Raw genomic sequence first — 21,522 nt, 5'->3', positions numbered from 1 at the left:
CCCGGCCCCGGAACGCGAGGGGCCGCGGGCCCGCCCCGCCGCGGGAACGGCGGCACCGGGAGGGGCCTGCCGGCACTCGGGCGGGTCCTGCAGCCGGGGCAGGGGGTAAACAGCGCAAGGCAGGCAGCAGAGAAAGGCGTGGTGCAGGGGGAAAGGAGTCACAGAATCAGAGACTGTTACGGTGGGGGTGCAGAGGTTTAAAGATCATCTAGCCCAACATCCATGGATGTGAGGGACACCGCTCCTGAGACCAAGGTCCTCAAGCCTTATAGAGCCTGGCCTTAAACACTGCCAGGGTTGGGGCAGCTACTGCCCTCCTCAGAGGTGTAGGGCACCCCAAAAGCTGCTCTGATGCAGCAAAAAGACATGACTACATCTTCTTTCAACGCTGAGACCACATACTTACCCCAGTACACTCATGATACTAGAGACAACAAAATAAAATACAAGGAAACTTTATTTTTTTCAGTTTTATCAACGTTTTGCTCTGTTTTTTGTTGGTTTTTCGTTGTTGTTTGCTTTTGTCTTCAAGCTGCTTAGTAGTTGACAAGTCCGGTCAGTTTTTGTATTAAAAAGGATTTTGATGGAGGTAGCTTTGTCTCTGTCCTGGCTTTTGCTTGGTCTTGCCTGCGCACTTGTCTCAGTAAACAAACTCAAAATAAAATTAAGAACGAAAACTGGAATTCCAGGCGGAGGCAACGAGCAATGCAGCCAGGTTCTCCATGTAACAGACATGGCGCTGGGGCCTCCAGTCACTATATACAGAGTCCATCATACATCCATCCCCCTCTCTCCTAAACACACTCCTTGCTCCAACGGGCTGGCTGCAGAGGAAGGAGTTTCTTCTCCTTCCAGAGACCTGAGCAGCAGCTTCCATGGAGGGAAACAGCACCCAGTCAGGAATGTCAGGCAGAGGGGTAGAGTGTGAAGGGGTGGGCTAGGGGAGTCACTTCAGCTTGGCCGAAAGGTCAACAGCACTGGGCCAGGAATTCACTGCTGCTGGGCCACCTGCAGGGCGAGAGGAGGACCTGAGACTCAGGGGCTGTCACCAGAGCCCAGGCTGGCCCAGGGAGGCCCCCTCCCCGCAGAGCTCCCTCACTGACCAGAGCGGGTACGTACTTGTTGGGGAGGGGGCGGCGGCGGGGGCTCGCTGCTGCGGTTGGCCAGGCGGCTGAGGATGTTGCGCTCCGACATCTGGAGGCGCACTGCCACGGGTGGGATGCGGGCAATGGTGGCGGGCAGGCGGGTCACATCTGCCTTCATGTCACTCAAAAGCTCCTCCAGCTGCTTCAGAACTACAAGAGAAAGGGACATCTGTTCGGACGGGAAAGGGACACCCCAGAGGGGACAGCACTGCTGAACACTTATCCCACCCCTGTTTAACACACCGCATTACCTTTGTGCAGCACAGCATTGGCTGGTTTATTCCCAGCCATTGATTCCTTGGATAGGTGCTGGTGGCTCTCAGCCAGGCATTCCACCTCTGCAAAACGTGTGTTCAGAGCCATGGATGGGTGGGATGGGTCTTCGGACATGTTCAGGTAGGCAGCTCGCCGCAACTGTTCCTCGATCACCAGCGCTTGCTCCAGGAGCTGCAAGGTGGGGCAGGAATGAGTCTTTCAGCAGCTGCCTGAGAGGGAGCCTTGTCTGTACTCCCAGTCTCTCCTGATCCAATTCCCCACCCGTGAGACTCTGTAGCTGAATCTCCTTTCACCAGCTGGTTTTACCGAGTAGCCCAAAACAACAAGGGCTTCATGAAAGCAAAGTCAGATACACAAGACAACCCGGGTACATTTGGTTTAACAGACTACTACAACTCCTCTACCTCCTCTTGATTCTTTTTACACATTCTTTACGAGGCAAATGGGACAGAACCCAAGGGAAAAGTATTCCATCCTATTTATAGAAAGAGTCTAAAATCTTGTAAGGATTTGGAGAAATCAGCTGGAATCCTGTCAGTGCAGAACTTATCATTCAGTCTATAGTCAATCAGTGTTTTGCCCCAAGACTGAGACCTACATGGCTTTTACCTGATCGTAAATCACTCCCACAACTAAGCTATGCTCACTCCTAAAGAGGATGAAGTAGAGACTGAAGGCAGCCCTTTAAGCAACCAGAGTTCCGTTCAGGCACACGGAGGGGGTTGTAGCAGACGGAGCAGTAAACATTTGGATAGAGCACTGAACCAAGCTCCCCAGTACCACTTCCAGAAAAAAGGGAGCTCCTATTGTGGAGCAACAGCATGATCCTGAGATATAGTGCTTTTTTATTACCCCTAAAACAAAAGGCATTGCATACATCTTTCACTTTCTCGGTGGAAACTCAGAACTGCAAGAACCTGTTCTTAGAGATCCAGGCAGTTATCACACTAAAGAGAAACCCTTACCTTAAATCTCCTTGCCAAAAACTTATTCTTTATTTCCAGGAAGTTACCCCTGTTCATCTCACCCTTGAAGGGCTCATTGAGGATGGCGTAACGTGGATCATTCTGAATATCCTGCCAACGGGCATAGCCATGACTGACACGGAGGGGGTTGTAGCAGACGGAGCAGAAGCTGTGACTGTAACAGCCACTTGAACCTTAAGCCTCTTCCTCACCAGTTATTAGGCAAATGGGACAGAACCCAAGGGAAAAGTATTCCATCCTATTTATAGAAAGAGTCTAAAATCTTGTAAGGATTTGGAGCTGGAATCCTGTCAGTGCAGAACTTATCATTCAGTCTATAGTCAATCAGTGTTTTGCCCCAAGACTGAGACCTACATGGCTTTTACCTGATCATAAATCATTCTCACAACTAAGCTATGCTCACTCCTGAAGAGGATGAAGTAGAGACTGAAGGCAGCCCTTTAAGCAACCAGAGTTCCGTTCAGGCACACGGAGGGGGTTGTAGCAGACGGAGCAGAAGCTGTGACTGTAACAGCCACTTGAACCTTAAGCCTCTTCCTCACCAGTTATTCAGTAAACATTTGGATAGAGCACTGAACCAAGCTCCCCAGTACCACTTCCAGAAAAAAGGGAGCTCCTATTGTGGAGCAACAGCATGATCCTGAGATATAGTGCTTTTTTATTACCCCTAAAACAAAAGGCATTGCATACATCTTTCACTTTCTTGGTGGAAACTCAGAACTGCAAGAACCTGTTCTTAGAGATCCAGGCAGTTATCACACTAAAGAGAAACCCTTACCTTAAATCTCCTTGCCAAAAACTTATTCTTTATTTCCAGGAAGTTACCCCTGTTCATCTCACCCTTGAAGGGCTCATTGAGGATGGCGTAACGTGGATCATTCTGAATATCCTGCCAACGGGCATAGCCATGACTGAGATGGGATGAGCTCAGGCAAACAAAGGCAGTGAAAACAAGGGAATACACAGCCCAGGCAATACTGTTCTCCAGAGGGTTCTCCAGAGGGAGTGGGGAAATGGGGTACAGAGAGGGGACGAACACGAACCAGGAAAGGGGAATGAGAACTATGTCCTGTTAAGTTTTAACTACGCTGCAGGAAACTCCCCCTCCCACCATCACGTTCACTCTTGTGAAGATAAAGCACTCTCTCACTTAACCTATGCCAGTCAGATCCAGAACAGTCACTTTCACCGTGACAAATTATGTACAAGGTGGGAGAATGTGTGTGTCATGGCAAGGATACTTGATAATCCCAGCTAGGAGCCAGTAGTCGTGACGCCGATGCCAGATCTCATAGGTCTTCTTGGTGACAGTGGCAGCCCGCTCTTCATTCTGCCACAGGGAGTGTAGCTCTGCAAAGGCAAGAGACACCAGAACAGTTGGAAGTTATTTCACAAACATAAGCAGGAGCTTATAAACAAGTTCAAGCAGATAAAGATCACATACCAGTGAAACCACCATCTGCTATGTTGAACATGAAGCGCTGCTTTACTGCCTTCTTGTGCCTTTCATCTACTGACTCTTTCAGCATCTCTCCGTTCTGCAGCATCACCACATCTCTCTTATCATCGTCCTTTTTCTCATCTGTACACACAGGAAATTATTAATACAAACATGGCAGACAGTGCAACAAGTTGGACCCACAATGAATCCTTGCAGAAGAAGGGTTAAGGAAGAGAAGGGAGCCATAATGCCTCACCTTTCTCATCCAGAGTGATTACAGGAGGGTCAGGGGGATTTTCAGTAGCTGCTCTGTCTTCCACTTTCTCCACATCAGCTGCAGGAAAGAAGGGGAACATGAGATGCACAGACTATAACAAGTCCACAGTTTTGTTGTTCAACCAGTAAAACCCAATACTATACTGTAACTTCCCACTGATTTTCTACATTCAAGCCTATTTCTTTAGGATTCAGTGCTTTGTACCTTTGCTTTCTACTTCCATTGGTTCATCTGATCTTTCCTTCACTTCTGTTTCCTCTACTTTTTTTTCATCTGCTTCTGTGGAGTTCACTGGGGATTTTGCTTCCTGGGGCGGTGTCTCCACAGGCTGAGCACACTGCAGAGGACAGCAAACAGTGAGACACAAAGTACAGCAGTGCACGACAATAGAACACAGTCACAGTCATTTGAAAAGCAAAGACAAAACTGTGAGGCCAATTCTGAGGACCAGAGAATTATCTTCAAGTATCACTATAAAAACTCATCTCTGCCTCAGCTGAAATGAAGAGGAAGCAGAAGTAGAGAAATTACAAGGCAAGAAAGCCAAAACTCACCTCCATAGGGGCCTCTGTTTCAGCAGCAGAGGCACCGAGCTCCTTCTCTGGTTCAGAAGGCTCTCCTTGCTCCTTAGCACTAGCTCCTTCTTCTACTTTTACTCCATCTTCTGTGTATTCCCCATGCCAGAGCAGCACAGCAGACAAAAGAGAAGCAAATCAGTAAGGTCTTCCCTACTACCAAGACCACTTCTTTGCTCCCAGACATCAGGCCCATCAAAATGGAACTAACATGACCCCTCTTCCTGCCCACTACAAATATGCCAGGCTTCTCACTGCTGTCAGCTCATCCCAGGAAAGCCAGTGTCCTCTCTTGCCTTTAAGGGCTTGCACATGTCTTTGGCAGCCCTCCTAACATGAGAGTAAGTTGATCTGCGTCCACCCCCAGGCCCCACCACCACAGTTCCGGTGAGGGGAACAGCCAGGCTAAGGTCAGGACGCAGGGCTGTGCAAGAGGGGAGCCCTCACCAGGTGGAGGAACGGGGGCTGGTGTGTTCGGCTGCGTATCCCCTGGTGTCGAAGGAGTTGGAGTTTTGGGGGAGGGTGAGCTGGGCTGTGAAAGTTTCTTGTTCTCCTCTATCTCTGCCAGTTCTGGCATACTCCAGCGGCCGTTCACGTGCTCAAATTCCTGCACCTGCACAAGAGGAAGAGAAAGACGTATCACTGGAGGAGTCATACAAAACCCATCCTTACACCTGCAGAGGCAGACCACTGAGCACACAACAAAGGCAGGTGTGAAAGAAGAGCTAACCCTCCAACTCAAGACCCTGGTGACTACAGCTGTATGCATGGCCAGCAAAGGCCACATTGCTCCGCCAGGCACCTACCTTTTTGCGTATAAGTGACATGACCCCAATGCGAGTAAGGACATGCTGTCGAGAAAGACCTTCCCGTGGGACCCCATCTGCAAAGGTCTCTGCACCATCAGCTCCAGGTTCACATAAATGGCGCATGAACAGCGAGACATAGGCCCTGCAGCGATGGAGAGACAAGCCATCTGTCCATAAACTGCATTAGCTGGAGACATGCCTTGTCAGACCCCTTCCAGCACAAAAGGGAAATTACCCCAAGACTCTTAACTCATGGTAAGAAGTTCTGGGGCTCCAGGCTCCTTCAAGGGAGAATTTCCTAACAGAATCACTACATAAATAGAGGACATACAGCTAACTCAAGAGTCCTGAGCCAGAAGCAATCATAAAATCAAGGAAGACTCTGGGAGAGTATTTATTACATGCTTGCAGAGCTATGCTACTCCTATAAAAGCATTTACTTTTGGTAAATGACTGAAGAGTCAGATCCAAGCAAGAAAGTTCACAACAATGCCAGCTTATACTTCATTCTCCCATAAAGAATCAACCAATACATTAAGGAAACGAAGTCTCCAAGAAAAGGCCCAATTCTCATTCTTCCCCAACAGGCCTAGCTGCTGTCATTCTCCCATTCCTGACTACTGCAAACTCACTTGAACTCTTTCTCTGACTTGCCACGGAGGTCCCGAACAAGCCACTGAGTGGTGAAGGCATCCTGAGGAGGCATTCCATAGCGCATGATAGCATTGAGGAAGGCTTTCCGCTGGCGAGCGTTGAAACCCAACACCTAGAATGAAGGAGCAGACAGAGGGATATATCAAGAGGAACACAGGAGCAGCTGGGATGCAAATGCCTTCCCTGGTACAACTTACCTCGATGTTCCCTCCCACACGGGCCAGTAAGGGTGGCAGAGGCTTATCCTTATCGTTTCTCAGGCCCTTGCGGCTAGGCCGACGAGCTGCTGAAGAGAGAAACGCAGCTAAGTAAAGAGACAATGCACAGCACCTTGCTGTGTGAATACTGCCCCAGCAGCAGAGCACCACAAAACGTATAAATCGCCCAAATCAAGTCCCAGTTGTTTCCGCACTCAAAGCGACCCAGGAACTCTGACTCCAGTAGAACTTACCTTCAGATCTCTCATCAAAGTCCTCGTCCCCTTCTTCAGAAGCAACTGAATAGTCTGACTGATTATCTGACTGGTCGTCCTGCCAGTCTGAAAGAAAAACAGCACGTGAGCCTGAGACGCTACTCCGTTACTTCCCAGCAACATATACTTACACCCGTTTTTCCCTCAGGGTCCTGTGGATTTGTACCTCTATCCTCCTGCGAGCCGTCGTTGTAGTTAACTTGCTTGCGAATACGTTTGCCCTTGCCCAGATTCCTGGCCAGATCCTCCTGCTGTTGCTCATAATGGTGACGGAGCAGTTTCTCCCAGTAATCAGGATCTACTGATTCCTCCTGCTTAATAATTTCCCGTTCAACCTCCTCTTCCTCCTGCCAGAGAGGCAACAAACTTAGGGCCCTATGCTCCAAGTCCCAGCCTGTCATAGCAGATATATGCCTGCCTGCTTAGCCTTAAAAGCTTCAGAGCTCAATTAACTTAATTGATCCTCCATCACTCAGGAGATTGTATTAGCTGACATCCACCTCATACTCACCCCCATCTCCTCCTCACGAACCACATACTGGGCCACCTTGAAGGAGCTGAGATATTCATTCATGCCCTGAAGTTCAGTATCTTCTGTTTCATCCTGGTTCCGATCCAAGAGACGCTCAATTGCTTTGTCATCATAGTGGATGACACTACTGTCCTCACCTTCTTTGTTATCCCCTGAAAAAAGAGCACAGGCACTGTTGCTGTATGGATCTCACTGGACTATGAAAGGGAACGCCACCACAGACCCTCTCTGTAGAGCTATAATCAGCACTGTGTCTACAGTCTCGCACTCACCCCCCTCAGTAGCTTCATCCTTGAAGAGCTCTTCAGTGCCAAATTTGAGAATGTCATCAAGTTCCTGTTTGGACATGGAGCCTGTCTTGGAGCCCAACCCTGGTCTCACTACGAGGTGAGTCAGCATCATCTTCTTCTTGGCCACCTGAGTGATACGCTCCTCCACTGAGGCCCTTGTCACAAAGCGGTAGATCATCACTTTCTTGTTCTGTCCAATTCTGTGTGCACGGCTGAAGGCCTAGAAAAGAGATGTGCTCAGAACAATCTAGAGCTGCACACGCAGCAGGTCTGATATACCCCTCCTCCCTCCACAAGCCTCCCACCTGCCTTCACATTCGCTCTTAGCATTAGTGAAGGCTGTACTCTAGAAGATTCCTCTACTATTTCACTTCCCATCTTTACCCATCCTCACTGTTCTAATTTTGCATATTTCTAGAGGGGAAGTTTCACACTACTTCACTCTTTCTGATGATTTAATGTCTCCTCTTCCTCAGGATTACTCCATAACGAGTGATCCCATTCAGACTCACCTGGATATCATTGTGGGGGTTCCAGTCTGAATCATAGATAATCACAGTATCTGCTGTGGCCAAGTTAATACCAAGACCCCCAGCTCGAGTTGAAAGCAGAAAGCAGAACTGCTGAGCTCCAGGAGCTTAGATTAAAAAAAAAAAGAGAACAAAAGTAATCAAGAGTGTGCAGTATTGAAAGAAGGATTTGCAATTGACCCACATCACCTGACAGGGAATTGCTAATTTAAGATTCCAGGAAAGCAATAGAAGACTTGGGGCCCAACAACCCCATGATGAGTATTAAGCACATACAAGGCAAGCTTTCATTTTACAGAAAAAGCAGGCTACTATATACCATTGAAGCGATCAATAGCCTCCTGACGCATGTTCCCTGTGATTCCCCCATCAATCCGCTCATATTTGTATCCTTCGTGTTCCAAAAAGTCTTCTAGAAGGTCCAACATTTTAGTCATCTGCATACAAGAAAAACACCACCACAGAAGAGTGAGGGACACGTGGATACCAGATCAACAGACTTCTTCCTCAGAAAAAGTATTCCAAGGCCTAAAGGTTTTTCTCCATATACCTGAGAGAATATGAGCACTCTGTGACCTCCTTCCTTCAGGTTCTTTAACATCTTCTGGAGCAGCAACAGCTTTCCAGAGGCTCGAATAAGTGCACTACCATCATACATGCCATTTGGCATTTTTGGAGCTTCCTAAAAAGAAAAAGGGAAAGAGGGAATAAGGTGCAAGGGACAAAAACAGCTTCAAGGGATGTAACTTGGCCTTAGTCCTCACCTGATGTTGGCTCCACTGACCTTGGCACAACCACAAGGTACAGCACTGCCTGTATGAAACATCAGTGCTACCCTGTCCCTGTTCTCTTGCAATTTGACTCCTACATACCCTCCCCTCTTTTCTTACTTAGTCCCTACTCTTACAGTCTTCACCACCTCACATGAATCAAAAGATAGCTCCCCTACTGATCACATAAATGTGCTGGAAAAGAAATGGCCTTCCAGCATGTTGGGTCTAAATAAAGACAGGATGAAAAAAACACATAGAAGCAAAAGGAGAGAAATGGGAACCTCTCCATGCCTCACCTAGGGAGCTAACTGGCTTCCTGATAACAGCCAGCAGGGAATTTGCTTATACAGAATAAATGACTGGACATACCATAGCAGCCACAGGGAAGAGGTAGGGGTGGTTACAGCACTTCTTCAGATCCATAACAACATTGAGCAATGAGACTTGGTTACCGCCACCTCGTGCATTCAGTGCCTCAAAGTTTCTTGTCAAAATGTATTTATAATATTTCCTGAAAACAAAAAAAAATAAAACAACTCAGACAGTTGTCATGAGAATGACTAACCTACTCTTCTCTTGCTAAACTCTGCTCAGCTTCTGGCATTACTACCTAGGCTCTGCCAGTGGCACTCACTATCTCTTTATCCCTTACACCAGAGCACACAATTAGTCCTTCCTCTGCTCTAGCAGCAGCCCACTATGCAGAAAACCCTGTAGAGTAAGGATAAGGCTGTTGCAGCATCCTCTTTAAAATGCAGAGCAGAGAAACAGTAGCTCAACAGCAGGTGCTCTCTTCATCCCCACACTCACTTCTGCATGGGACTCAGCTCCACTCTGACAATGAGTTCAGTCTTAGATGGCATATTCTTGAAAACATCAGCCTTGAGACGCCTCAGCATATGTGGGCCCAGCATGTCATGCAGCTTCTTGATCTGATCCTCCTTGGCAATATCCGCAAACTCTTCTAGGAAGCCCTCCAAGTTACTGCAGGGAAACAGACACTCAGCAAACAGCACAAAGGAAAAAGAGCAAAAGAGCAAGTGAGGGGAAAGGAATGACAAGACAGGCAGGCTGACTGGCACTGCAAGACATACTGGAATCTCTCGGGCGTCAGGAAGTTCAGCAGGTGGAACAGTTCCTCCAGGTTGTTCTGCAGGGGAGTTCCCGTAAGCAGCAGCTTGTGCTGGAGGGAGTAACCATTCAGCACACGGAAGAACTGGAAAGGAGAGAGCAGGGAAGAAAGTGGGAAAATAAACCAAAACACACACAAATACATCAAAGGCTTATTAAGTCATAGGCTTATAAAAAAAAAAAAAACTAGAAAGTTGACACCAATCTAGGGTTCAATTTAGATCACATCAGCTGTTTGGACAAGAGTTCCAAGTAGTTCACATTCCAGTCAGGGTTACTAGACTGATCTTATTTGGATCATTGTTCTGCATAGCTAAACCATGACTCCAGCAAATCCTCTGAGCCATCAGGTGCGAGTAGGTTTCCTCTGCTCTTACAAGTTACAATGTCTTTCAGACCACAAATCATTTCTAGACTGCTGTACTATGTATTTTTTCTTGTTAAATTAGTGTTCCACATTCCTACAACTACTCTGCCTTGAGAATTCTAGAAATAACTAAGTCACTCTTCTTATTCATATCACTCCTGGCAGTGTTCCAGAGCCCAGAACAAGCAGGGGAGAAAAAGAGCTAAGGGTTTGCCAAGGTGTCTTGAAGGTAATTTGCACTGGTTTTGACAAAAATGAAGTAATTCCAGACAGATGCAGTAAGCACTTAAAGTACTGCACTGAGAAGCACAAGTGTACCATGCTCACCTGCACAAATTGACAGTAAAGCAGTAATTTATTTACCAGTTTGGCCATTTCTTTGCTTATCTTACACTTTAGCACGATACAAGGTCAAACTTAATGAAAGGAACTGTACTAGATGGCAAACAAAAAACAAATCACTTGTGTTTTGGTTATTGCACCAGAAAAGCACTTCTAGTGGCCTCCACAGGGATTTATCTATGTAGTTATAGTTAAAATATTTTTATTTTGGAATCAAATGTGGAAGCTACTCATTATATCTGCAAAACTTTGGGAGATGACCCAAATTTGTCAAGAAGCATCTGACCTATCTATCTTGCAGCCAAACACCTATAAGCTGTTCTTATAGGACAGGAAACTGCTGTAGAAAAAGATTTAATGGTTCTGCATAGTGTCATAGTGTGACCTTGAGCCTTTACATCCTCTTTCAATTAATGAATATTAATAGTAAGCATTCATTCCTACTTCCAGTGGCTTCAATGCTAAGCATAGAATGGCATGCAGTCTTAGTGCCTACAATAAAATAAGATCTAGAAACTGAACTGCAAGCACAGCTGTGATGTCTCAGGAAGATACCTCATGCCAAGATCCAAAACACTAAAGCCATTTAAACAAAACAAACAAAAAAAGAAATCAAGCAGCAATTTTCTCTTAGTCTCCAAGAACCTCTAAAACCGGCTTTCCAATAATAATTTTTGGCATACTGAGCGCTAGAATCCAGCTGAAGACAGACAAATCAATACCAGAATTAAGGCACAAGGCCTAGGGAGGGGCTGGATTAACAAAGTACAGTCAAGTCTACTCAATTCAAACAAGCTTAGTTAAGGTGCAGCCTCATATTAAAGCAGTAATATGGCTTTCTGCACCTACCTAGGCATTTTTAAACACCTCTGCCCATGTTCAGTTTCTGTAACATCTAATTAGTTCTGCTACAAAGCCAGATAAACACAGAGAGCAAGCCCACTCTGGAAGCAGGGTAATTCTGCTCATGGAGCATGGTAAACCTTTACAGAATTGAGGTGGTGCAGGTATGCAATGCTTTCAGAGAAATAATTTTATATTTGAAAGCAACAACCACATCCAGGTTTTTCTGTTTTTCAGTCCAGACCAACTGCCCATTCACCTGGAAAGAAAGCTGTTTTAACCAGTGATGTGTGTAAAGCTGTTGCCAATGATGATTGATCTCCAAATGCAAGCTGTTGATTTTTCTTTTTATTAACACATCAAATTTACTACTGAACAAATAGACTAAGAGCTGTCTCTCTCCCCTGCAACATATGCCATGCCCATGAACCACCTATGCTTCCCTGTACCTTAGACTGGTTGTTCTTCAGTCTGTGAGCTTCATCCACAATGAGACAGGCCCAGTCAATAGAGCCTAGTATGGCCATATCAATTGTGATCAATTCATAGGAGGTGAGAAGCACATGGAACTTGACAGCAGCCTCCTTCTGCAAAGGAAAAGGATGAAGATGTAATGGGATAGAGGATGTAGTGTTCCTCCATAAAGTCATCCTGATGAGCTGTGGTCAACAGCACATCAAAAACTTTCATATCCGCAGTCTCCTGTCACAAGACCCAAAATGCTGCCCCAACCATTTTAGCCTTTTAATTCCTTATTGCTCTCAACACATGTAAGTCTCCTCAACCCCCTCAGTACCTGCTATTTTTGGACAGATGCCAAATACTCTAAGATAGATGTTTAACAAGTAAGTAGTGAGTAGAGGCATGTTAGAGGATTCAGATTTTGAGATTTGGAGAAGAGTGGCTCATCAGAAAGCTAAGACTTCAAAAAATAAATAGTTTACCATGGAATTTTAAATTACTATTAGTACTTAAGGCTGTTCCATTTCAAAGGAAGGAAATGAGTCTATCCGCCTCTGCCACTGAAAATGCTTTAGCTTCCATCTTGGTTTTACTAGGAAGACTTCAGTTCTACAAGAAGTAGCCACCTAGGTCAGGGTCTTCCTTCCTGTCTGGGCACAAATTGCAATTTCTCACGTCTGGGTATGGCCTGTCAGCCAATTCCTCAGGATGAAAAGGTTCATACTTTTTTTGTATATATGTCTTTTACACACAGTGGCAATTCCAACATCAACTTTTATCTGTAGAAAAGATGCACAACTTAAGTAAGGGAAGACAGAGGGACTTGCCTAGGGCCAGTATTACCTTAGTCAACTATCTTTCTCCAGTACTAAATCAGTTCAGACTAGCAAGAGTGTTTAAAACAGTCTGTATCAAGAGTCTAAATGTCCACTTGTCATCAATTTGCAGTTATTGCCCCTTGGAAACTACAAGCATAATCAGTCCTCACGGACAGCAGAGTATCTGAATCTCAGCTGCTGAACGTCAGTTGAATGCATCTCAATTCAGGCTTGTGTTAAAGCAGAGTTCTGTACCTTCATTCTGGATGCTTTTTTGCCTCCACGTATGGCATTATCCTCAAAAGTGAACTCGTTCTCACGGATGATGGCCCGGCTGTCTTTGTCCCCGACGTAAGTCACTACATACATATCTGGGGCCCACATCTCAAATTCTCGTTCCCAGTTGATGATTGTGGACAGTGGTGCACTCACCAAGAAGGGACCCTTCGAGTGCCCCTACAAACAGAGGCAGTAGGAGCATGAGAAGGCTGCAATCACTAACACAGGCAGACTCTCCCTGGGCAGTGACCTCCCAGCACTCACCTCTTTGTATAAGGAATAGAGGAACACTGCTGTCTGCACAGTCTTTCCCAGACCCATTTCATCAGCCAAGATTGTATCTGTGCCCTGGGCCCAGGAGAAGCGGAGCCAATTCAGCCCTTCCAGTTGGTAGGGATGCAAAGTCCCCCCTGTCACATCGAGGTACTCCGGTTGCCGGTCATATTTCACTGTTGGCTGTAGTGGAAAGAAGGAAGAGTTGGAATCCTTTCACTCATTGAGATAACTAACAAGAGTCCTTTCTTAGCCACCCTTATATTCACCAGTACAAATGAGGCTTCACAGATGACAACCGGCCTAGCATCAAACCCAGTTTCCAAATGGCCAAAGGCATCCAACAAGAAGCCATTTCTTTTTGTAAAATCCTTTCAGCAAGAGCTAGGGAGTCTGACCCAATGGACACTGTGGACCTTTGTCTGAAGGCTCTCCAATGCCATTTATTCTTTGGGCTATGAGGGACCTCCAAATCATATGCTGCTCACTCTTCGGTTTCCTATTTACTGCAGGCATCCCAAAATAAGCAGCTCTATCAGATGGCTCCAAAGCAAAAAACAATAACTCACATCTACTGTGGGAGTCTCAGGGGGTCTCTCCAGTTTCCGCATCTTCACTTTCTTTAACTTCTTACCAGGCCTGCCCTCTTCACCTCGCATCAGCTCCCTATGCAGACACAATCCCAAGTACATGTAAGCTTAATGGCTTTTTATTAACAGATTGAGCAAAAATTATTGCAGCGAATAGGAGGGCAATCACCCAACTCAAACAGGCACAAGAGAACAGGGCTGGAACCTTCATGAACTGGTAGAGAGGCAAAAGGTCCCTGCCCAAAGGCATAAGGAGCCAGCAACAAGAAGATGCTTCTTGCCCATTTCCATCTATTAATCCAGCCAGTGCTGGAGGCTGACATACTGAAGTACTTTCTTTTGAGGGAAGAGAAAGGAAAACAACCTCCAGATACTTCTCCTACCTGTGATTCCAGTAGGCTTGCTTGTAGAGGTCATAATCTTGAATATCCACATCTTCACTTTCCCAGGATGCCTGGTCATAGGGTAGGTCTCTCCATTTAATCAAATAGTGGACATTCCCCTTCTTATCCACACTGCAGAAGAAACCAGTAAGTCTCAAGCACAGTGAGATGGGAGTATTCCCCCAGTCCATTCAAATGGAAGGGAAGCACTCTTAGTGAAGCAGCAGAAACAGAACAACAATGTCTATCATACCAACAACGAACTCCCACTGTTTCTCCCAGTCATACTGCAGTTTAGCTCATCCCCTCTCCCTTAGTCCTGCTTAAGGTCTTTGTTGAAAATCCTCTTTGTTACACCCCCTACCTATGATTAAGGATCCTGTGGATCATCATCCACTCTGGCTTGATCCCATATCGATAGAAACGCTCTTCCATCTCAGCGTATTTGGGGTCCTTGTTTTTCCTCTTTCGGCTTTTCTCTTCCTCCCCTCCAAAGTCTCCCGAGGGCGGCTCATCCATGTCATTTTTGCGTTGGTAGTTACGAAACATGACCTGGCAGTGCAACTCCAGCTGCAGTCAGGACACGAGCAGTCAGTAGGTGTTTCAGCCTCAACTGTCCAACCTCCCTTACGCCACGGTTAGGTTCCTCCACTCACCTGCAACTCCGACACCCAGGAGCAGTGCCAGTAGGACATGCCCTGCCACTTGACAAAGAACTGCCGTTCAGGCCGACCCTCCAGAGGCTTTGGCGGTGGAGCATTAGGGTCTGCATCAGGTGGGCGTGGTGGTGCAGGGCCAACTGGGGGCTGACCCCATTTCCAGATCAAGATCTTCTGCACCTTTCCTTTCAAAGCTGGGCACTGGGAAGTTAAACAGAGCACGATACATCGTGTCCATAGATACATCATGTATGTACTCTAACATGGAAGCACTGAGGAGCAGAAACGAGAGTCACTTTTATGGTTTCACTACACAGACAGAATTTGCTAGGCTTGAAGAGCCCAGCAGTCTGCCCAACTACAACTTCATTGCAAGTCTGTGCAAAAAATATTTTGCTGTAGAGCTAAGGGCCCAACTTCAGCAGCTTCTCTTTTGTTCATCACTTTATGAAACCAATGAACATCATTTATACTATTTCAAGAACTTTCTGGAAAAGCATGATATTTCTCCTAACCATCTGCTAAGAAAGGTCTTAGCATTACAAAGCTTACAACAGTGCAAAACCAGTTTGTCTCAGCATCAGTTTAAATTACTTCAAGCACTGAATTTGCTTTCACCTGTTCTCCTGCCTCTACACACATACAGCAGCGAAAAAGTGATGCATGGCATGCTGGACCAAAAACTGCCCAACTGCCCTGCATGTGGGCAAATTTCTTGAGACTCAAAGGCTGTAGCCCAGCTCTTCCCACTGTCTGGAGAAAGCAATCAAGGCACAATACAGCTACAAAAAGTCAGGCCTTTAAGCTTTATGACAAAAGTGTGTGAGGAGACAGTCTTCAAAGGACCATGTATTTCCATAGAAATATGATGATCCAAAGGGATTAGATCAATCACCTCTTGTAGCAGTAAGACAATGGTACTAGCAGAAACTCACAGTGCAGCGAGGACACAGCCATTCTCCATTGGGAATCTCAGGCAGTGGGGGATTCAGACAGTGGATGTGATAGGACGAAGGACAGGCATCACAGCACAGCAGCTCTCCTCCATCCTTGCAGACTCTACAGAACTCCATATGGTGGTCATCCTCTTCCTCAGCATCCCCCACTACATCCTCCAGGATTTCCTCACCTTCAGAGTTATCCTCCTTTGCTTCCCACTGAATGCCCTCTTTTTCCTACGGGAGAGGGAAATCAGAAAAACAAAGTGATTATTTCCTTACCACAGAAACAACCCCAAGCCACTTGACATCCCCCTCATACATGATCCTCTTGCACCATTTGGGGAATCCAATACTCACACAGTGTGGGCAGCTCCATTTGCCCTCTGGAGCTTTTTCCATGTCTGGGTCCAGGCAAACCATGTGGTAGGCACGAGGGCAGGTATCACACAATATAATTTCTCCTCCCTGCTGGCACACCTCACAATAGTCCTGGTGATCAGTCTCATAGCCATCCACAGCCACTGTGGAGTCCTCCTCACCTGCAGAGGGTGATGAGGAGTTACCGCAGTACAAGCCACAGGCACAGGTTTCCTACAGCCAGGGAGGGTATTCTCCCAAAAGCCAACATAGAGATCCATCTAGAGATCCAGAATACAAAACTCTTAGTCCATATAAGTAAACAGGGCAAGGAGGAAGACCTGGAAACAGGAACAAAACAAGTCCCTTTGTGTCCCCTTCCACCCATGAAATAAAAGGTACAGTTAAGGACAGGAAAATTCAGTACTGCATCTGTTTCCCTAACAAAGAACTCCTGAAAGAACTTCTGAAAACCTTTTCCTTATTCAAAATAGTATCAGGTTCTTCCTTCACAATCAATTCTCCGTCAAGTATGCTATTAAACACCATACTCTATACAGACTACCCTCTAATCTTTTTACAAACTTAGCTGTGCTTGTCTCCAACTGTTGGCAAGTATCTTTACCTTTCTTTTTCTTCTTCCCAGCCTTGAGTTTTTTGCGACTGCGGCTACTACGGCTTGTAGATCCGTCTGACACAGAGTAGCTGTTGATGCTGGCATCATCAAAGTCTGACTCCACATCCAGATCATCATCTTCACTCTGAGGTAGGTAAGAGAAAAGCTTTGTTACTCAGACACACATGCTGGGGAGCAGCAATCAGACACACCCCCAGGATTACTATCACATCATGACCTCCTCCTCACAAGGTCAAGAAAGGAGCATCACTTACTGATGATCTTTTACGCTTGGAACCAAACCCTCCCAGTTTGATTTTCAGTGGTGCCACCTTCTTTGTTTTAGGTTTCTTGATATCAGGAATACGAGGACTGGCCTTTGGCTTCCGCCGGGCATTGGGTCCTGGGAACACAGGAGGCAGAGTCAGAAGGGCTACGGCCTTGACACCACTCACGTTTTATCCTCCTGCCAGACTCTCCATCTCACCTTTGCCCTCCTTTGTCTTGGCTTTCCTGAGTGGCACATCTACAGGGGGCTGTGGCAGGACAGCATCCACGTTTGTCACCATACTCTCGACTACTGCAACAGCTGCAGCTGCAGCAGCTGCCACAGATGCACCTGAACTTCCTTTGAAGGGGTTGTTTGTGCTGAACTCCCTCCATTTGGCTCCCAGTACCATCATCATCTTCGACACTGCTATTTTAGGGTTCTTGGCTGCAATAAGTGGCCTGTGTACAGTTAAGGAATGAAGGAAAGGTTACTGAACCACCCTGAAATCTAGATTATTCCTCCCCACTACCACCCCCATCAGCGCCTTTATCTCAAACTAAATTCCTTTCTAATTTCTGATCTCGACAGCCAAAGAATCTCCCCATTCTCATCCTTCCCTATTGTGAAAGATGGAAATGTTTGGGGGCAAAAAACTGGAATTTAGCACAGTAGGGAAGAAAGGGGACTGGGAGAATTCGCACCATCCTGATGACTGAAAGCAAAAAAGCTGGGGATCAATTATTTTACTGTTGCTTCAGTTTTCACTCTAGGTACTACACTAGTGTGCCTTAGGTTCCAAAATCAAGGAATCTAGTTTCTGTCCCATCTCTTCTTTTTGTTCCCAAGTCATTTCAAGTGTAGGCTTGCAGCTCACCTGACGAACTGGCTGAAAGCTTTGTAGTTGGTGAGTGTGCGGTAATCCTCCTCTGTGAAGATGTGATCAATATCCTCCATGCCCCAATCTTCCAGGAGCTGAGCAGATGACTTCGGCTCCTATGAAGAGAGAATCATGGCAACTCTGAGCAGAGTTTCCACACATCTTCCACATTCCACATATGACCCAGGGAATTCTTTTCCCCTGCATCCACTTATCACTACCATAGGACACAGCAGAAACAGCAGATCAGTGGAAATGGGAAAAGTATTTGGATTCAATATCAATTCCATGTGTGTTTAAAGTAGTAGAGAGGGAAGAATGCAAGGTGGGAAAAAAGGGAAGTCAAGAGGGTCTAGTGGAAGAAGAGACTACACAGTCCCAACTCCCTGTGCAATCACTAAGGGAGAGCACAGTGATCCCCCATATCAGATACAACATGGGAATGAGAAGCAAGCAGTCAGCAGGGTAGCTTGTTACCTTTGAGTCATCATCTTCTTCCTCCTCTTCCTCCTCCTCCTTGCGCTTAGCTTTGTTTTTCTTTTCCTTCTTGGGTCCTAATTTCTTCTTCTTCTTCTTCCCAGGGGTATAATCACTGCCCTCACTGTCAGAGCGCAGAACCTCTTCTTCTTCCTCCACAAACTCATTCCCCTCACCAGAGCTGTCCCCCAGCTGGGGAGGGAGGGAGAGAGCAGGCATGAGAAAATACCCTGGACAAACACTAAACACTGTTCTCTCCCCAAGCTCTACAGGATTCATTCAAAAGACTGCTGCTATCAGCCAACATAACAATAAGCACCCTCACCCTACACATCCACATTTTAGAGTGTGACCTTAGGCATCCCTTTTCTTACCTCCTTCTTCTGACGCTTGCTGAGCTTGGGAACTTTGGGTTCCTTCAGTTTCTTGGGCTTCTTCTTCTTCTTGATTTTGGGAGTGTCAGCCTCTGACAGAAGCTCTTCTTCTGGCTCTTCTTCAGGTTCTGGATGTGAAGAGGCAACATGTCTCATTCAACCCCCTTCTGCCTAGTACAGTATAGCCCCCCTTCACAGAGATCAACTTGTCTGCTTCTTGCTACGTACTTACAGAGGTGGTTACATCTCTTACTGTTCACAACAGATACTCAAAAACTGTATCCTAAGGTACCACCAACACTGTTTATCCCCCTCCCGACACAACCTATTTCCACAATCTTGCTTCTCCAAGCAAAACTGCCCTCAGAACTTGGGGACAAGAAGTTTGCCGTAAGCCAAGAAAAAGAGGAAAGAGCATAAAACAAATGGCCACATCTAGAAGGGGCAAAACAGTGACTTCATTTGAGAACCTGAGTAGGATACTGTTTCAGTCCATGGATCTCCAGGGAAAAAAAAGACATCTAGCCTCTTCAGCAGTACAGAACATCCTACAGCTGCATGCAAAATACAGGCCAGTAAGCCACTACTTTTCCTCCTCCATAGGAAAGTTGTTACTCAGCAACTCTATTCTGATCCAGATTAGACAGAACCTTCCCCCAGCCCCAGCAGCCAGCAAGCTGACTGCCTGGCCAGAACACACGCCAGTTCCCCAGCACCAGTGCACACTTCCATCTGTGTGCCCCCGTTCCTGGCTGCCCTTGGCCCGAGGGGGCAGAGGCAGCCAGACAGCCCTTCCTTCTTTGTGGCAGGCTGCGGGAGCAGCGCGGCCACCCGCCCTCCCCTGCCGCCCCGCCCACCGCACACAGCCAGAGTCACTCCTTCTCCCTCCAAGGGAAAATGGCCTCCTGACCACCCGAGCTGGGCAGCATGGAGGAGGCCACAGGTCAGAGGAGCTACTGCAGCTGGGGTTGATACAGCACAGACAGAGGTCTCAGAGCCTGGAGTCCCATACCTGGCCCCTGCCATATTCCCTCCCAACCAATGGATGTCTCTTTGCTCCCATGGTGCTGCAACACCAGGTCCTTCAAGGATCATGCATCTTCTCCCCCAAGTTCTGATTTAGAGCCTCAAATGACTCACCCTTTCCAAGGTATCACCTAAACCTCTCCATTTTGCAGTAATTTTACCAGTTGTTTTGCAAATAGATTTTCATTACTGATAGTCCCATGCTGCCCAAGATCTCAGAGATGCCAGAAAACTCCAGAGACAAGGCTTAAGAAAAAAATGCCAAACAAACAAAAATCCTAAACTCCACAACACCATCTTCCCTCCTCCAGTTACGTTTCTCATATATGAGACAACCCTCCAGCATGAGTTAGTAGGAAATCCCACACTTGTCCTACAATTGACTATATACATCACTCCTTTTTCACAAGGAAGTGAAGAATCCCAATGCATGTCCACAGAGCAGGTCATCAACAGCAGCAACAACAAAAAGCACACCAGAAAGAATCCCAGGACTCTAACTCAAGCCTCACGTTGACAATGAGCATACAAATACAAGGGAAAAAGCAAGATACATAGACTAAAAAAAAGCAAAGGTGAGCAAGCAGCACGGAGTAAGAATCCTCAATAATTGGGTGTGGTGATGAAGGAAAGTGGGTCACGCAACAGCCCAGGGCAGTTTTCTCTGGACGTCAGCCGGGTCTTAGTTCCCAGATGAAAGCAAGCCAGGCAACCTGCCCTTTCACATACTACCTCCTCTTCCCCCTCCCCATTCATGAAAATTGAAACTCGCAAGCATTTCGGTACCCTGTCAGAATTGGACACTCTGCCTCCACCCTCCACACCTCCTGCAAGCACAGGCCCTGACAACCTGCAATGGCTTGGAACAAAGTCAGCGCCACCTGACACAAAGCCTCGAGCTTCTCACTTCAAAGTAACCCTGGGATTCGGATATCAAAAACATACATGTGACTTGCAGCAAAAAAAGCCCAACAAAACAACATTCCCCAACACATCATGCATTTCACATATTCAGCTTGAGACCAAGATTATCGCCACTGCACATGCATGGCCTGCAGGCTTCCCCATACCTGGATGCTGGGGGATAGCGTTGTTCAACAGGATCTCCATGTCATCATCATCACTGCCCCCTGAGCATGGTGATGGAGATCCAATGCCCGAAGCCATGTCCTCCACACTGGGGGAGGCCTGGGCTTACACAGGTTGTCTGTCGTCTTCTTGCCAGTCTGGCCAGCACTTCATTGAAAAGAAAACGAGAAAGTTACAGCAAACCTGAACTCCGTTCTCCCAAGCAATAGTGCTACTAAGAGGATCTGTGAGAAAGCTTAGACAGCAACTTTACTGGCTTTGGAGCCTACGGATAATAGAACCACTGGCAGCAAGTATCAGTTCAGAGTTGTGATAAAGCGGGCTTTGGAGACACTAGATATTAAACTGAGTCAGCAACTCGTCGCTGGCGAAGAAGCCAAAAGAGCTGTCCTAAAGGAAAACTCTCCCGTCCTCTGCAGCCGGGTGCGCTCGGTTATTTGCGCCTTAGGCCGGGAGAAGGCAGCGAGGCAAGCAAGGCAGCCGGGCTTCCAAGGGAGCCCCGGGGCCAGCGGGGCGGCTGTCAGCGCGGTGCCCTGGCCAGCAGCCCCAGCCCGCCCCGGGCTGGCACCGCAGCGCTGGCCCAGCCC

General features: G+C 46.9%; 1 protein-coding gene and 1 non-coding gene across 5 annotated transcripts in view; both read right to left on the bottom strand.

Annotated features, from left to right (window-relative positions):
- Positions 1-439: 439 nt before the first annotated feature.
- Positions 440-21,522, bottom strand: part of CHD4 (chromodomain helicase DNA binding protein 4) — a 21,461-nt gene continuing 378 nt past the window's right edge. Inside the window, exons 2-40 of one of the 4 annotated variants that reach the window (XM_041410836.1) lie at positions 20,917-21,082; positions 18,821-18,948; positions 18,447-18,638; positions 17,967-18,085; positions 17,309-17,550; positions 17,097-17,224; positions 16,831-16,966; positions 16,206-16,387; positions 15,843-16,082; positions 14,905-15,108; positions 14,613-14,818; positions 14,249-14,380; positions 13,845-13,941; positions 13,267-13,458; positions 12,979-13,179; positions 11,893-12,030; positions 9,855-9,976; positions 9,571-9,744; positions 9,130-9,271; positions 8,538-8,669; positions 8,307-8,424; positions 7,970-8,094; positions 7,440-7,677; positions 7,147-7,319; positions 6,802-6,982; positions 6,615-6,725; positions 6,361-6,449; positions 6,142-6,275; positions 5,507-5,651; positions 5,148-5,313; positions 4,680-4,789; positions 4,330-4,462; positions 4,105-4,182; positions 3,852-3,989; positions 3,649-3,757; positions 3,186-3,318; positions 1,397-1,592; positions 1,120-1,295; positions 440-1,008 (exon numbers count right to left, since the gene is read on the bottom strand). In XM_041410836.1, the coding sequence (XP_041266770.1) occupies positions 991-1,008; positions 1,120-1,295; positions 1,397-1,592; positions 3,186-3,318; positions 3,649-3,757; positions 3,852-3,989; positions 4,105-4,182; positions 4,330-4,462; positions 4,680-4,789; positions 5,148-5,313; positions 5,507-5,651; positions 6,142-6,275; positions 6,361-6,449; positions 6,615-6,725; positions 6,802-6,982; positions 7,147-7,319; positions 7,440-7,677; positions 7,970-8,094; positions 8,307-8,424; positions 8,538-8,669; positions 9,130-9,271; positions 9,571-9,744; positions 9,855-9,976; positions 11,893-12,030; positions 12,979-13,179; positions 13,267-13,458; positions 13,845-13,941; positions 14,249-14,380; positions 14,613-14,818; positions 14,905-15,108; positions 15,843-16,082; positions 16,206-16,387; positions 16,831-16,966; positions 17,097-17,224; positions 17,309-17,550; positions 17,967-18,085; positions 18,447-18,638; positions 18,821-18,948; positions 20,917-21,013 (5,775 nt within the window). In that variant the 5' untranslated portion in view covers positions 21,014-21,082 and the 3' untranslated portion in view covers positions 440-990. The remainder of the gene's footprint in view (positions 1,009-1,119; positions 1,296-1,396; positions 1,593-3,185; positions 3,319-3,648; positions 3,758-3,851; positions 3,990-4,104; positions 4,183-4,329; positions 4,463-4,679; positions 4,790-5,147; positions 5,314-5,506; positions 5,652-6,141; positions 6,276-6,360; positions 6,450-6,614; positions 6,726-6,801; positions 6,983-7,146; positions 7,320-7,439; positions 7,678-7,969; positions 8,095-8,306; positions 8,425-8,537; positions 8,670-9,129; positions 9,272-9,570; positions 9,745-9,854; positions 9,977-11,892; positions 12,031-12,978; positions 13,180-13,266; positions 13,459-13,844; positions 13,942-14,248; positions 14,381-14,612; positions 14,819-14,904; positions 15,109-15,842; positions 16,083-16,205; positions 16,388-16,830; positions 16,967-17,096; positions 17,225-17,308; positions 17,551-17,966; positions 18,086-18,446; positions 18,639-18,820; positions 18,949-20,916; positions 21,083-21,522) is intronic. The other 3 variants (XM_041410837.1, XM_041410838.1, XM_041410839.1) reach the window with 3 other exon arrangements.
- On the bottom strand, positions 4,982-5,120 carry LOC121339374. The gene has a single exon (XR_005953172.1).

This window comes from Onychostruthus taczanowskii, unplaced genomic scaffold, assembly GCF_017590055.1.
Source record: "Onychostruthus taczanowskii isolate IOZ18803 unplaced genomic scaffold, ASM1759005v1 scaffold34, whole genome shotgun sequence".
Classification (NCBI taxonomy): Eukaryota; Metazoa; Chordata; class Aves; order Passeriformes; family Passeridae; genus Onychostruthus; species Onychostruthus taczanowskii.
Note: the sequence above shows the minus strand (reverse complement) of the source record. Positions and strands in the feature narration are given on the sequence as shown.